This window comes from Cuculus canorus, chromosome 2, assembly GCF_017976375.1.
Source record: "Cuculus canorus isolate bCucCan1 chromosome 2, bCucCan1.pri, whole genome shotgun sequence".
NCBI lineage: Eukaryota > Metazoa > Chordata > Aves > Cuculiformes > Cuculidae > Cuculus > Cuculus canorus.
Genome location: NC_071402.1, coordinates 160434879 through 160450627, shown reverse-complemented (window position 1 = coordinate 160450627; position 15749 = coordinate 160434879). Strand labels below are relative to the sequence as shown.

At 57.8% G+C, this 15749-nt stretch overlaps 1 protein-coding gene across 2 annotated transcripts in view; it reads right to left on the bottom strand.

The window, feature by feature from the left end:
- MYO1G (myosin IG) overlaps positions 1-15749 on the bottom strand; it is a 60353-nt gene that overhangs the window by 24084 nt on the left and 20520 nt on the right. The window contains exons 2-10 of one of the 2 annotated variants that reach the window (XM_054057234.1): positions 12820-13028; positions 11956-12049; positions 9932-10097; positions 9802-9855; positions 7983-8069; positions 4843-4959; positions 2145-2351; positions 1918-2063; positions 230-344 (exon numbers count right to left, since the gene is read on the bottom strand). In XM_054057234.1, the coding sequence (XP_053913209.1) occupies positions 230-344; positions 1918-2063; positions 2145-2351; positions 4843-4959; positions 7983-8069; positions 9802-9855; positions 9932-10097; positions 11956-12049; positions 12820-13028 (1195 nt within the window). The remainder of the gene's footprint in view (positions 1-229; positions 345-1917; positions 2064-2144; positions 2352-4842; positions 4960-7982; positions 8070-9801; positions 9856-9931; positions 10098-11955; positions 12050-12819; positions 13029-15749) is intronic. The other variant, XM_054057235.1, reaches the window with a different exon arrangement.

Sequence of the window (15749 nt, the reverse complement as noted above, 5' to 3'; positions counted from 1 at the left end):
GGTGTCCCCTTGGTGTCCCTCACGCTGTGCCAGGCGATGTCCCCATGATGTCCCCATGTCCCCATGGTGTCCCCATGTCCCCATGTCCCCATGTCCCCGCGGTGTCCCCGTGGTGTCCCCGCGGTGTCCCTCACGCTGTGCCAGGCGATGTCCCCATGATGTCCCTATGTCCCCATGATGTCCCCGTGTCCCCGCGGTGTCCCCGTGGTGTCCCCGCGGTGTCCCTCACGCTGTGCCAGGCGATGCCCTCTCGCCGGTACTCCTCCTGTTCCCTCCGGAGGATGAGGTCGATGAAGAGCTGCTGCAGTTTCTCGTTGCAGTAGTTGATGCAGAACTGCTCGAAGCTGTGGCCACAACGGCACCACCGTCACCACCACCCACTGTCCCCACCCCGGGGCCTCTCCCCACCCCACGGCTGAGGACCTCCTGGGCTCCATCCTCATGGTCATGTCCTTCCACGGGTCCCTCGTGGACCTCTCTTCCCGGGTTCCACCTCCTCCATGACTCCCTCCTGGTTCCCGTCCCATCCACACGTTCTTCCTGGTTCCCATCCCATCCACGTGTCCCTCTTAGGTCCTGTCCCCTCCATGAGTCCCTTTGATAACCTCCATCTTCTACGTGTCCCTCACAAACCTCAACCCCTCCACCTCTCCCTCCTGGTGCTGTCATCTCCATGTGTTCCTCACGGTCCTCTCTCTCCTGGTTCCATCCCGTCCTCGTGTCCTTCCCGGGTCCCATCTCCTCTACGTGTCCCTCTTGGTTCCCACCCCATCCACATGTTCTTCCTGGTTCCCATCCCATCCACGTGTCCATCCTCGGTCCCATTCCCTCCATGTGTCCCTCTTAGGTCCTGTCATCTCCACATGTTCCTCACGGTCCTGTCCTTCCCGGGTCTCATCTCCTCCATGAGTCCCTCTTGGTTCCCGTCCCATCCACACGTTCTTCCTGGTTCCCGTCCCATCCACGTGTCCCCCTTAGGTCCTGTCCCCTCCATGAGTCCCTTTGATAACCTCCATCTTCTACGTGTCCCTCACAAACCCCAACCCCTCCACCTCTCCCTCCTGGTGCTGTCATCTCCACGTGTTCCTCACTGTCTCTCCTGGGTTCCACCTCCTCACTGCGTCCCTCCTGGCTCCTCTCTCCTCCCCACGTCCCTTGGACATCCATCCCTGCTCCATGTCCCTCCTCAGCCCTTGTCTCCTCCAGGAGTCACAGAATGGGTTGGGTTGGAAGGGACCTCAAAGCCCATCCAGATCCACCTTCTGCCATGGACAGGGACACCTCCCACTGGATGAGGGTGCTCAAAGCTCCATCCAACGTGGCCTTCAACACCTCCAGGGATGGGATCTGGGGGTTCTGGTTGGTGGCAACTCATAATCATGGAACCATGGGATGGTTTGGGTTGGAAGGGACCTCAAAGCCCATCCAGGTCCACCCTCTTCCATGGACATGGACACCTCCCACTGGCTCAGATTGCTCAAAGCCCCATCTAAGGTGGCCTTCAACACCTCCAGGGATGGATTCTGGGGGTTCTGGTTGATGGCAACTCATAATCATGGAACTATGGGATGGTTTGGGTTGGAAGGGACCTCAACGCCCATCCAGATCCACCTCTGCCATGGATAAGGACACCTCCCACTGGGTCAGGGGCTCCAAGTCCCATCCGAGGTGGCCTTCAACACCACCAGGGATGGATTCTGGGGGTTCTGGTTGGTGGCAACTCATAATCATGGAACCATGGAATGGTTTGGGTTGGAAGGGACCTCAAAGCCCACCTCAGTCCCACCCTCTTCCACAGCCAAGAACACCTTCTACCCCATCAAGCTCCTCAACCCCCCACCCAACGTCGTCCCCACCAGCTGTCCCCCACCCCTCCTCCTCCTCCTCCTCCCCCACCGCTGAGTCCCTCGCCGTCACCTGTTGGTGTCGAAGACCTCGAAGCCGTAGATGTCGAGGACGCCGATGACGGTGTCCTTGCCGTGCCGGCGCGCGTCGTAGCCGCCGGTGGCCACGCTGGCGTTGATGCGCCCCACGATCCAACAGAAGAGCCGCTCGTAGAAGGCCTGGAGATACCACCACCATGATGGCGCTCCACCACGAAGACCTCGGAGAGCTTCTCCCGCCGCCCCCCTCTTCTCGCTCACCTTCGCGCAGGCGTCGCGGGCGTAGGCGGCCTCGGCGGCGCTGTGGACCTTCTCGATGACTTCGCCGCCGCCGGTGGCCACCGTCCGCCCCAGGAGGCTTCGGCGCAGCTTCTCGGGCGCCGTTCCCGTCAGCTCGGCCAATGCCGACACCGGCGCCGACGCCTCCAGCGCCGACGCCGCGCCCTCCGCCACGAACACCACGTTGCCCTGCGGACGTCCCACCGCCATCACCACCACCAACGCTCCTTGGACAACCCGGAGCCTCTGGAGGGCTCTGCTGGGCTGTACTGGTGTGTACTGGGCTGTACTGGTGTGTACTGGTGTGTACTGGGCTCTACTGGGCTGTACTGGTGTGTACTGGTGTGTACTGGGCTCTACTGGGCTGTACTGGTTTGCATTAGACCATACTGGTGTGTACTGGGCTCTGCTGGGCCGTACTGGTGTGTATTGGGCTCTGCTGGGCTGTACTGGTTTGTATTGGGCTCTGCTGGGCCATACTGGTGTGTATTGGGCTCTGCCGGGCTATACTGGTGTGTACTGGGCTCTGCTGGGCCATACTGGTCTGCATTGGGCTCTGCTAATCCATACTGGTTTGTACTGGTCTTTGCTGGCCCATACTGGTTTGTATTGGGCTCTGCTGGGCCATACTGGTGTGTACTGGGCTCTGCTGGGCTGTACTGGTGTGTACTGGGCTCTACTGGGCTGTACTGGTGTGTACTGGGCTGTACTGGTTTGCATTAGACCATACTGGTGTGTACTGGGCTCTGCTGGGCCATACTGGTGTGTACTGGGCTCTGCTGGGCCGTACTGGTTTGTATTGGGCTCTACTGGGCCGTACTGGTGTGTACTGGGCTCTGCTGGGCCGTACTGGTGTGTATTGGGCTCTGCTGGGTCGTACTGGTGTGTACTGGGCTCTACTGGGCCGTACTGGTGTGTACTGGGCTCTGCTGGGCCGTACTGGTGTGTACTGGGCTCTACTGGGCCGTACTGGTGTGTATTGGGCTCTACTGGGCCGTACTGGTGTGTACTGGGCTCTGCTGGGCTGTACTGGGCTCTGATGGGCTGTACTGGTGTGTACTGGGCTCTGCTGGGCTGTACTGGGCTCTGCTGGGCTGTACTGGTGTGTACTGGGCTCTGCTGGGCCGTACTGGTGTGTATTGGGCTCTACTGGGCCGTACTGGTGTGTACTGGGCTCTGCTGGGCCGTACTGGTGTGTACTGGGCTCTGCTGGGCTGTACTGGGCTCTCATGGGCTGTACTGGTGTGTACTGGGCTCTGCTGGGCTGTACTGGTGTGTACTGGGCTCTCATGGGCTGTACTGGTGTGTACTGAGCTCTGCTGGGCCATACTGGTGTGTACTGGGCTCTGCTGGGCTGTACTGGTGTGTACTGGGCTGTACTGGTGTGTACTGGTGTGTACTGGGCTCTACTGGGCTGTACTGGTGTGTACTGGGCTCTGCTGGGCTGTACTGGTGTGTATTGGGCTCTGCTGGGCCGTACTGGTCTGTACTGGGCTCTACTGGGCTGTACTGGTTTGCATTAGACCATACTGGTGTGTACTGGGCTCTGCTGGGCCGTACTGGTGTGTACTGGGCTCTGCTGGGCCATACTGGTTTGTACTGGTCTTTGCTGGGCTGTACTGGTTTGTATTGGGCTCTGCTGGGCCATACTGGTTTGTATTAGGCCATACTGGTTTGCATTAGACCATACTGGTGTGTACTGGGCTCTACTGGGCTGTACTGGTTTGCATTAGACCATACTGGTGTGTACTGGGCTCTGCTGGGCTGTACTGGTGTGTATTGGGCTCTGCTGGGCCATACTGGTGTGTACTGGGCTCTGCTGGGCCGTACTGGTGTGTACTGGGCTCTGCTGGGCCATACTGGTTTGTACTGGTCTTTGCTGGGCTGTACTGGTTTGTATTGGGCTCTGCTGGGCCATACTGGTTTGTATTAGGCCGTACTGGTTTGCATTAGACCATACTGGTGTGTACTGGGCTCTGCTGGGTCATACTGGTTTGTACTGGTCTTTGCTGGGCTGTACTGGTTTGTATTGGGCTCTGCTGGGCCATACTGGTTTGCATTAGACCATACTGGTTTGTACTGGGCTCTGCTGGGCCGTACTGGTTTGTACTGGGCTCTGCTGGGCCGTACTGGTTTGTACTGGGCTCTGCTGGGCCGTACTGGTTTGCATTAGACCATACTGGTGTGTACTGGGCTCTGCTGGGTCATACTGGTTTGTACTGGTCTTTGCTGGGCTGTACTGGTTTGTATTGGGCTCTGCTGGGCCATACTGGTTTGTACTGGTCTTTGCTGGGCTGTACTGGTCTTTGCTGGGCTGTACTGGTTTGTATTGGGCTTTGCTGGGCCATACTGGTTTGCATTAGACCATACTGGTGTGTACTGGGCTCTGCTGGGCCATACTGGTTTGTATTGGGTTCTACTGGGCCGTACTGGTGTGTATTGGGCTCTGCTGGGCTATACTGGTCTGTACTGGTCTATACTGGTCCATACTGGTCTGTACTGTTCTGTACTGCTCTATACTGGTCCATACTGGTCTATACCGATCCATACTGGTCTGTACTGCTCTATACTGGTCCCTGTTGGTCCATACTGGTCTATACTGCTCCCTACTGGTCTGTACTGTTCTATACTGCTCTGTACTGGTCTATACCGGTCCATACTGGTCCATACTGGTGCTCACCAGGTGGAGGATGGCCGCGAGGCTGCGATGCACCGTTCGGAGCTCCTCAGGGCTGAATCCGATGGCGCTCAGCGCCGACGACACCGCCGCGAAGGCCGCGGCCTCCGTGCCCCCCGCCTGGCGGCACCCCAAAAACAGCACCCCCTGAGCACCCCAAAAACACCCCCTGAGCACCCCAAAAACACCCCCTCAGCACCCCAAAAACAACACCTCAGCACCCCAAAAACAACACCCCCTCAGCACCCCAAAAACACCCCCTCAGCACCCCAAAAACAGCCCCTCAGCACCCCAAAACCAACACCCCCTCAGCACCCCAAAAACAACACCCCCTCAGCACCCCAAAAACACCCCCTGAGCACCCCAAAAACAACACCCTCTGAGCACCCCAAAAACAACACCCCCTCAGCACCCCAAAAACAGACACCCCCTGAGCACCCCAAAAACAACACCCCCTCAGCACCCCAAAAACAGACACCCCCTCAGCACCCCAAAACACCCCCTCAGCACCCCAAAAACAACACCCCCTCAGCACCCCAAAAACACTCCCTCAGCACCCCAAAAACACCCCCTGAGCGCCCCAAAAACAACACCCCCTCAGCACCCCAAAAACACCCCCTGAGCACCCCAACAACACCCCCTCAGCACCCCAAAACCAAACACCCCCTGAGCACCCCAAAAACAACACCCTCTGAGCACCCCAACAACACCCCCTCAGCACCACAAAAACAACACCCTCTGAGCGCCCCAAAAACACCCCCTGAGCGCCCCAAAACCAACACCCCCTGAGCGCCCCAAAAACACCCCCTGAGCGCCCCAAAAACAACACCCCCTGAGCGCCCCAAAAACACCCCCTGAGCACCCCAAAAACAGACACCCCCTCAGCACCCCAAAAACACCCCCTGAGCACCCCAAAAACAACACCCCCTCAGCACCCCAAAAACACCCCCTGAGCGCCCCAAAACCAACACCCCCTGAGCGCCCCAAAAACACCCCCTGAGCGCCCCAAAAACCAACACCCCCTCAGCACCCCAAAACCAACACCCCCTCAGCGCCCCAAAAACACCCCCTGAGCGCCCCAAAAACAACACCTCCTGAGCACCCCAAAAACACCCCCTGAGCGCCCCAAAAACAACACCCCCTGAGCACCCCAAAAACACCCCCTCAGCACCCCAAAACCAAACACCCCCTCAGCACCCCAAAAACACCCCCTGAGCACCCCAAAAACAACACCCCCTGAGCGCCCCAAAAACACCCCCTGAGCACCCCAAAAACAGACACCCCCTCAGCACCCCAAAAACACCCCCTGAGCACCCCAAAAACAAACACCCCCTGAGCACCCCAAAACCAACACCCCCTCAGCACCCCAAAAACAAACACCCCCTGAGCACCCCAAAACCAACACCCCCTCAGCACCCCAAAAACAACACCCCCTCAGCACCCCAAAACAAACACCCCCTCAGCGCCCCAAAACCACCCCCTGAGCACCCCGAAAACAAACACCCCCTGAGCGCCCCAAAAACATCCCCTGAGCACCCCAAAAACAACACCCCCTGAGCACCCCAAAAACAACACCCCCTGAGCGCCCCAAAAACAACACCCCCTGAGCACCCCAAAAACAACACCCCCTCAGCACCCCAAAAACACCCCCTGAGCGCCCCAAAAACACCCCCTCAGCACCCCAAAAACTGCACCACAAAAACAAACACCCCCTGAGTGCCCCAAAACCAAACACCCCAACAACTGCACCCCAAAACCCCCCAACAACTGCACCCCAACAACAAACACCCCCTTAGTGCCCCCAAAACACCCCCTCAGCGCCCCAAAACCAAACACCCCAACAACTGCACCCCAACAACACCCCAAAAACAGCCCCTGTGTACCCCAACAACTGCGCCCCAACAACTGCACCCCAACAAAAAATACCCCCAAAACACCCCAACAGCACCCCCTGTGGACCCCAAAAACACCCCAAAACCAGCCCCGAATCACCCCAACAACTGCACCCCAAAAACAGCCCCAAACCACCCCAAAACACCCCAACAACTGCACCCCAAAACCACCCACTGTGCGCCACAACAACACCCCAAAAATACCCCCAAAATACCCCAACAACGCCCCAAAAACACCCCAACAACACTCCAAAACCACCCCAAAACACCCCCTGTGCACCCCAAAACCACCCCAAAAGCTGCACCCTAAAAACACCCCCTGTGCGCCCCAACAACAGCCCGACAACACCCCAAAACCACCCCCCTGTGAACCCCCAAAACACCCCAAAAACAACCCAAAAACACCCCCTGTGCGCCCCAACAATACCTCAACAACACCCCAAAAACACCCCCTTTGCACCCCAGAAACACCCCAAAACCACCCAACAACACCCCAACACCAAACACCCCCTGTGCGCCCCGAAACCACCCCAACAACTGCGCCCCAACAACTGCACCCCAAAACCAGCCCCTGAGCGCCCCAACAACACCCCAAAACCACCTCCTGTGCACCCCAAAACCACCCCAACACCACCCCAAAACCACCACTGTCCCCCCAAAACCACCCCTGTGACCCCCAAAAACCACATCTGTGACCCCGAAAACCAACCCTGGTCCCCCCCAAAACCACCTCTCTGCCCCCCAAAACCACCCCTGTGTCCCCCAAAACCACCCCTGTGCCCCCCAAAACCACCTCTGTCCCCCCAAAAAACACCTCTGTCCCCCCAAAAATGATCTTCTGCCCCCCAAACCCACCCCTGTGTCCCCCAAAACCACCTCTGTCCCCCCAAAACCACCCCTGTGACCCCCAAAACCACCTTCTGTCCCCCAAAACCACCTCTGTGACCCCCCAAAACACCCCTGTGCCCCCCAAACCCCCCCGTGCCCCCAAAAACCACATCTGTCCCCCCCAAAACCACCCTGTGACCCCCCAGACCACCCCTATGCCCCCCAAAACCACATCTGTGCCCCCAAAACCACCCCTGTGCCCCCCAAACCACCTCTGTCCCCCCGAAAATGATCTTCTGCCCCCCAAAACCACCCCTGTGCCCCCCCAAAATGACTTTCTGGCCCCCAAAACCACCCCTGTGACCCCCAAACCACCCCTGTGTCCCCCAAACCCCCCCCGTGCCCCCCAAACCCCGCGCTGACGTGGCCGCCGCGGGTGTAGCGGAAGGCTCGGGGGTCGCGGCTGAGGTGGAGGGCGGAGAGGAGCTCCTCGGGGGCGCCGAGCAGGAGCTGCCGAGAACGGACACCCCCGGAGTGAGGGACACTCCCGACACCCACATCCATCCCTCCGTCCATCATCCATCCATCATCCATCCCATCTCATCCCATTCCATCCCATCTCATTCCATCCATCCATCATCCATCCATCCCATCTCATTCCATCCATCCATCCACCTCATTCCATCCATCCCATCCATCCATCCCATCTCATTCCATCCATCCACCTCATTCCATCCATCCCATCTCATTCCATCCATCCATCATCCATCCCATCTCATTCCATCCCATCTCATTCCATCCCATCTCATTCCATCCCATCTCATTCCATCCATCCATCATCCATCCATCCCATCTCATTCCATCCATCCCATCTCATTCCATCCATCCATCATCCATCCATCCCATCTCATTCCATCCATCCCATCTCATTCCATCCATCTCATTCCATCCATCCATCCCATCTCATTCCATCCATCTCATTCCATCCATCCATCCCATCTCATTCCATCCATCCATCATCCATCCATCCTACCCATCCTGTCCCCATCCCATCCATCCTCTCCTCCTCATCCCATCCATCCCATCCCATCCACAGATCCCATCCCATCCTTCTCATGCCATCCATCCCATCCATCAATCCCATCCCCACCACAGCCCATAGATCCCATCCATCCCATCCTTCTCATCCCATCCTGTCTGTCCCCATCCCATTCTTCTCATGACATCCATCCCGTCTTCATCCCATCCACAGATCCCATCCCATCCACCCCACCCTTCTCATCTTATCAATCCTGTCCCTATCCCATCCATCCCATCCTTCTCATCCCATCCATCCTGTTCTCATCCCATCCATCCCATCTCATCCTTCCCATCCCATCCATCCCATCCCATCCTTCTCATCCCATCTCATCCTTCTCATCCCATCCCATCCATCCCATTCCACCCCATCTCATCCTTCTCATCCCATCCATCCCATCCTTCTCATCCCATCTCATCCTTCCCATCCCATCCCATCCCTTCTCAACCTTCTCATCCCATCCCATCCCATCGCATCTCATCCTTCTCATTCCATCCCATCCATCCCATCCCACCCCATCTCATCATTCTCATCCCATCTCATCCTCCTCATCCCATCCATCCCATCCTTCTCATCCCATCTCATCCTTCCCATCCCTTCTCAACCTTCTCATCCCATCCCATCTCATCGCATCTCATCCTTCTCATTCCATCCCATCCTTCTCATCCCATCTCATCCTTCTCATCCCATCCCATCCCATCTCATCCCATCCCATCCCATCCTTCCCATCCCATCTCGTCCTTCCCATCCCATCCCATCCATCCCATCCCATCCATCCCATCCCACCTCAACCTTCTCATCCCATCCCATCTCATCCTCCTCATCCCATCCTTCTCATCCCATCTCATCCTTCTCATCCCATCCTATCCTTCTCATCCCATCCCATCCTTCTCATCCCATCCCATCCTTCTCATCCCATCCCATCCATCCCATCCCATCCCATCCATCCCATCCCATCCATCCCATCCCACCTCAACCTTCTCATCCCATCCCATCTCATCCTTCTCATCCCATCCATCCCATCCCATCCTTCTCATCCCACCCCATCTCATCCTTCTCATCCCATCCATCTCATCCCATCCCACCCCATCTCATCCTCCTCATCCCATTCCATCCCATCTCATCCATCCCACCCCATCCCATCCCACCCCATCCGTGTCCCACCTGGTAGAAGACATGGAAGTTCCTCTCTCCCGGCTGCTGCTGGAGAACTCGGGACTGGAAGAGGGAGCGGAGGTCGGTTCCGGGTGACCCTCCTCTGGGACCATTCCCACCATCCCATATCCCGAAGTACCTTCTCCAGGAGGTAATTCTGGATGTGGCCACCAATGGGGTCACCCTTGAAGTCAAAGTTGATGTCCATGTACTTCCCGAAGCGACTGGAATTGTCGTTCCGGTTGGTTTTGGCGTTGCCGAAGGCTTCGAGGACGCAGTTGGACTTCAGGAGGACGTTCTTCACCCTGGAAGGAGCGGAATGACATCCGGAGTCTCCCGCATGGATGGAGGACGTGGGACACCATGGACCTCTCCCACCACCCAGGGGTCCTCTGGGGTCTCCATTCCATCCCTACGGATATGGGAACCGCCCCATAGATCCATGGGGCACCTCTGGGGTCCCCACTCCATCCCTATGGATATGGGAACCTGGGAACCGCCCCATAGATCCATGGGGCACCTCTGGGGTCCCCATTCCATCCCTATGGATATGGGAACCGCCCCATAGATCCATGGGGCACTTCTGGGGTCCCCATTCCATCCCTATGGATATGGGAACCGCCCCATAGATCCATGGGGCACCTCTGGGGTCCCCACTCCATCCCTATGGATATGGGAACCGCCCCATAGATCCATGGGGCACCTCTGGGGTCCCCATTCCATCCCTATGGATATGAGGAACCTCAGAACCGCCCCATAGATCCATGGGGCACCTCTGGGGTCCCCATTCCATCCCTATGGCAATGAGGAACCTCAGATCCACCCATAGATCCGTGGGGCACCTCTGGTGTCCCCAAACCATCCCTATGGCCATGAGGACCCTCAGATCCACCCATAGATCCATGGGGCACCTCTGGTGACCCCACACCATCCCTATGGCCATGAGGAACCTCCGATCCACCCATAGATCCATGGGGCACCTCTGGTGTCCCCACACCATCCATATGGACATGAGGAACCTCAGATCCACCCATAGATCCATGGGGCATCTCTGGTGTCCCCATTCCATCCCTATGGATGTGGGAACCTGGGAACCGCCCCATAGATCCATGGGGCACCTCTGGTGACCCAAACCCATCTCTATGGCCGTGAGGACCCTCAGATCCACCCCATAGATCCATGGGGCACCTCTGGGGTCCCCATTCCATCCCTATGGCCACGAGGAACCTCAGATCCACCCATAGATCCATGGGGCACCTTTGGTCACCCCAAACCATCTCTATGGCCATGAGGAACCTCGGATCCACCCCATAGATCCATGGGGCACCTCTGGTGTCCCCACACCATCCCTATGGCCATGGGGCACCTCCGATCCACCCCATAGATCCATGGGGCACCTCTGGTGACCCCAAACCATCCCTATGGCCATGAGGAACCTCAGATCCACCCATAGATCCATGGGGCACCTCTGGTGACCCAAACCCATCTCTATGGCCATGAAGAACCTCAGATCCACCCATAGATCCATGGGGCACTTCTGGTGACCCAAACTCTTCTCTATGGCCATGAGGAACCTCAGATCCACCCCATGGATCCATGGGGCACCTCTGGTGTCCCCACACCATCCCTATGTCCATGGGGCACCTCCGATCCACCCCATGGATCCATGGGGCACCTCTGGTGTCCCCATTTCATCCCTATGGCCATGAGGAACCTCAGATCCACCCATAGATCCATGGGGCACCTCTGGTGTCCCCATTCCATCTCTATGTCCATGAGGAACCTCAGATCCACCCATAGATCCATGGGGCACCTCTGGTCGCCCAAACCCATCTCTATGGCCATGAGGAACCTCAGATCCACCCCATGGATCCATGGGGCACCTCTGGTGTCCCCACTCCATCCCTATGGATATGGGAACCTCAGAACCGCCCCATAGATCCATGGGGCACCTCTGGGGTCCCCATTCCATCCCTATGGACATGGGAACCTCAGATCCACCCCATGGATCCATGGGGCACCTCTGGTGTCCCCACATCATCCATATGGACATGGGAACCTCAGATCCACCCCATGGATCCATGGGGCACCTTTGGTGTCCCCACATCATCCCTATGGCCATGGGGCACCTCGGATCCACCCCATGGATCCATGGGGACCCACCTCTCGACCTCGGTGCGCCGCGAGGGGTTGGTGATGGCGGCGATGTACTCCATGATGTATTTGCTGGCCTCCGTCTTGCCCGCGCCGCTCTCTCCTGCCGTGGACACCCAGCGATGGGTGAAGGTCACCACGACCCAAAGGGTGGTCTCCACCCAACGGCGTCGTTGGAGGAGAACGTGGAGATCATCTCCAACCGTTCCCCGTCCACCACTAAAGGAGATCTCTGAGGTCCTCATCTGCTCAGCTTGGAAACATCTCCAGGGATGGGGACACCACCACCTCCTGAGGAGCCTCTGCCATGGCCTGAGAGCCCTTTCCATGAAGAAACTTCTCCTGATGGCCAACCTGAACCTCCCCTGGTGTAACTTGAGGCCATCTCCTCTCATCCCATCCCTTGGGAGAAGAGCCCAACACCCACCTCACCACAACCTCCTTTCCAGGAGCTGCAGAGAGCCATGAGGTCTCCCCTCAGCCTCCTCTTCTCCAACTGAACACCCTCAGATGTTCCTCACATGTTCTCCGGTCCTTTCTCCATCTCCATTCCCTTCTCCAGATGTTCTCCAACCCCTCAATGTCCTTCTTGGAGTGAAGGACCCAAAACTGACCTCAGGATTCGCGGTGTGACCTCACTAAGTCCATGAGGACAATCCCTTCCCTTCTCCTGTGGCCACCCCAGGGCTGATCCCAGCCAGGATTCTGGTGGCCCTCATGGCCACCTGGGCCTCCTCTGCCTCACCGTCCCCCGCTATCCACCACCACCTCCAGATCCATCTCCATTTTCCATGGAGAGCCGCCTGGGGTTGGTGTAACCTCAACCCCTCAGCCTGGTGGGACTCCATGGCGACGTGTCCTCCTCTAAAGTACCGGAGATGACGATGCAGGTGTCCTTGGAGCGGCGTTTCATGGCTTTGTAGGCGGCGTCGGCCAAAGCGAAGAGGTGTGGAGGTCGTTCGTAGAGTTCTCGACCGCGATAACGTTCCACCACCGCCGCGTCGTAGAGCGCCAACGCTCGGTAGGGGTTGAGGGCCACCACCACCTCTCCGATGTAGGTGTAGATGTGACCATGAGAGAAGCTGAGGGAGAAGAAGGTGATGGGATGAGGGGATGGAGGACATCCTGAGGGTGATGATGGGATGAGGGATGGAGGACATCCTGAGGGTGATGATGGGATGAGGGATGGAGGACATCCTGAGGGTGATGATGGGATGAGGGGTGGAGGACATCCTGAGGGTGATGATGGGATGAGGGGTGGAGGACATCCTGAGGGTGATGATGGGATGAGGGGTGGAGGACATCCTGAGGGTGATGATGGGATGAGGGGTGGAGGACATCCTGAGGGTGATGGGATGAGGGGTGGAGGACATCCTGAGGGTGATGGGATGAGGGGTGGAGGACATCCTGAGGGTGATGATGGGATGAGGGGTGGAGGACATCCTGAGGGTGATGATGGGATGAGGGGTGGAGGACATCCTGAGGGTGATGATGGGAAGAGGGGTGGAGGACATCCTGAGGGTGATGATGGGATGAGGGGTGGAGGACATCCTGAGGGTGATGATGGGATGAGGGGTGGAGGACATCCTGAGGGTGATGATGGGATGAGGGGTGGAGGACATCCTGAGGGTGATGATGGGATGAGGGGTGGAGGACATCCTGAGGTGATGATGGGATGAGGGATGGAGGACATCCTGAGGGTGATGATGGGATGAGGGGTGGAGGACATCCTGAGGGTGATGATGGGATGAGGGATGGAGGACATCCTGAAGGTGATGGGATGAGGGGTGGAGGACATCCTGAGGGTGATGGGATGAGGGGTGGAGGACATCCTGAGGGCGATGATGGGATGAGGGGTGGAGGACATCCTGAGGGTGATGATGGGATGAGGGATGGAGGACATCCTGAGGGTGATGATGGGAAGAGGGGTGGAGGACATCCTGAGGGTGATGATGGGATGAGGGGTGGAGGACATCCTGAGGGTGATGATGGGATGAGGGGTGGAGGACATCCTGAGGGTGATGGGATGAGGGGTGGAGGACATCCTGAGGGCGATGATGGGATGAGGGGTGGAGGACATCCTGAGGGTGATGATGGGATGAGGGGTGGAGGACATCCTGAGGGTGGTGATGGGATGAGGGGTGGAGGACATCCTGAGGGTGATGATGGGATGAGGGGTGGAGGACATCCTGAGGGTGATGATGGGATGAGGGATGGAGGACATCCTGAGGGTGATGATGGGATGAGGGATGGAGGACATCCTGAGGGTGATGGGATGAGGGGTGGAGGACATCCTGAGGGTGATGATGGGATGAGGGGTGGAGGACATCCTGAGGGTGATGATGGGATGAGGGGTGGAGGACATCCTGAGGGTGATGATGGGATGAGGGGTGGAGGACATTCTGAGGGTGATGATGGGATGAGGGGTGGAGGACATCCTGAGGGTGATGGGATGAGGGGTGGAGGACATCCTGAGGGTGATGATGGGATGAGGGGTGGAGGACATCCTGAGGGTGAGGATGGGATGAGGGGTGGAGGACATCCTGAGGGTGATGGGATGAGGGGTGGAGGACATCCTGAGGGTGATGATGGGATGAGGGATGGAGGACATCCTGAGGGTGAGGATGGGATGAGGGGTGGAGGACATCCTGAGGGTGAGGATGGGATGAGGGGTGGAGGACATCCTGAGGGTGATGGGATGAGGGGTGGAGGACATCCTGAGGGTGATGGGATGAGGGATGGAGGACATCCTGAGGGTGATGATGGGATGAGGGGTGGAGGACATCCTGAGGGTGATGATGGGATGAGGGATGGAGGACATCCTGAGGGTGAGGATGGGATGAGGGATGGAGGACATCCTGAGGGTGATGGGATGAGGGGTGGAGGACATCCTGAGGGTGATGATGGGATGAGGGATGGAGGACATCCTGAGGGTGATGATGGGATGAGGGGTGGAGGACATCCTGAGGGTGATGGGATGAGGGATGGAGGACATCCTGAGGGTGATGATGGGATGAGGGATGGAGGACATCCTGAGGGTGATGATGGGATGAGGGATGGAGGACATCCTGAGGGTGATGATGGGATGAGGGGTGGAGGACATCCTGAGGGCGATGATGGGATGAGGGATGGAGGACATCCTGAGGGTGATGATGGGATGAGGGGTGGAGGACATCCTGAGGGTGATGATGGGATGAGGGGTGGAGGACATCCTGAGGGTGATGATGGGATGAGGGGTGGAGGACATCCTGAGGGTGATGATGGGATGAGGGATGGAGGACATCCTGAGGGTGAGGATGGGATGAGGGGTGGAGGACATCCTGAGGGTGATGATGGGATGAGGGGTGGAGGACATCCTGAGGGTGATGATGGGATGAGGGATGGAGGACATCCTGAGGGTGATGATGGGATGAGGGATGGAGGACATCCTGAGGGTGATGATGGGATGAGGGATGGAGGACATCCTGAGGGTGATGATGGGATGAGGGGTGGAGGACATCCTGAGGGTGATGGGATGAGGGGTGGAGGACATCCTGAGGGTGATGGGATGAGGGGTGGAGGACATCCTGAGGGTGATGATGGGATGAGGGATGGAGGACATCCTGAGGGTGATGATGAGATGAGGGGTGGAGGACATCCTGAGGTGATGATGGGATGAGGGGTGGAGGACATCCTGAGGGTGATGATGGGATGAGGGATGGAGGACATCCTGAGGGTGATGATGGGATGAGGGATGGAGGACATCCTGAGGGCGATGATGGGATGAGGGATGGAGGACATCCTGAGGGTGATGATGGGATGAG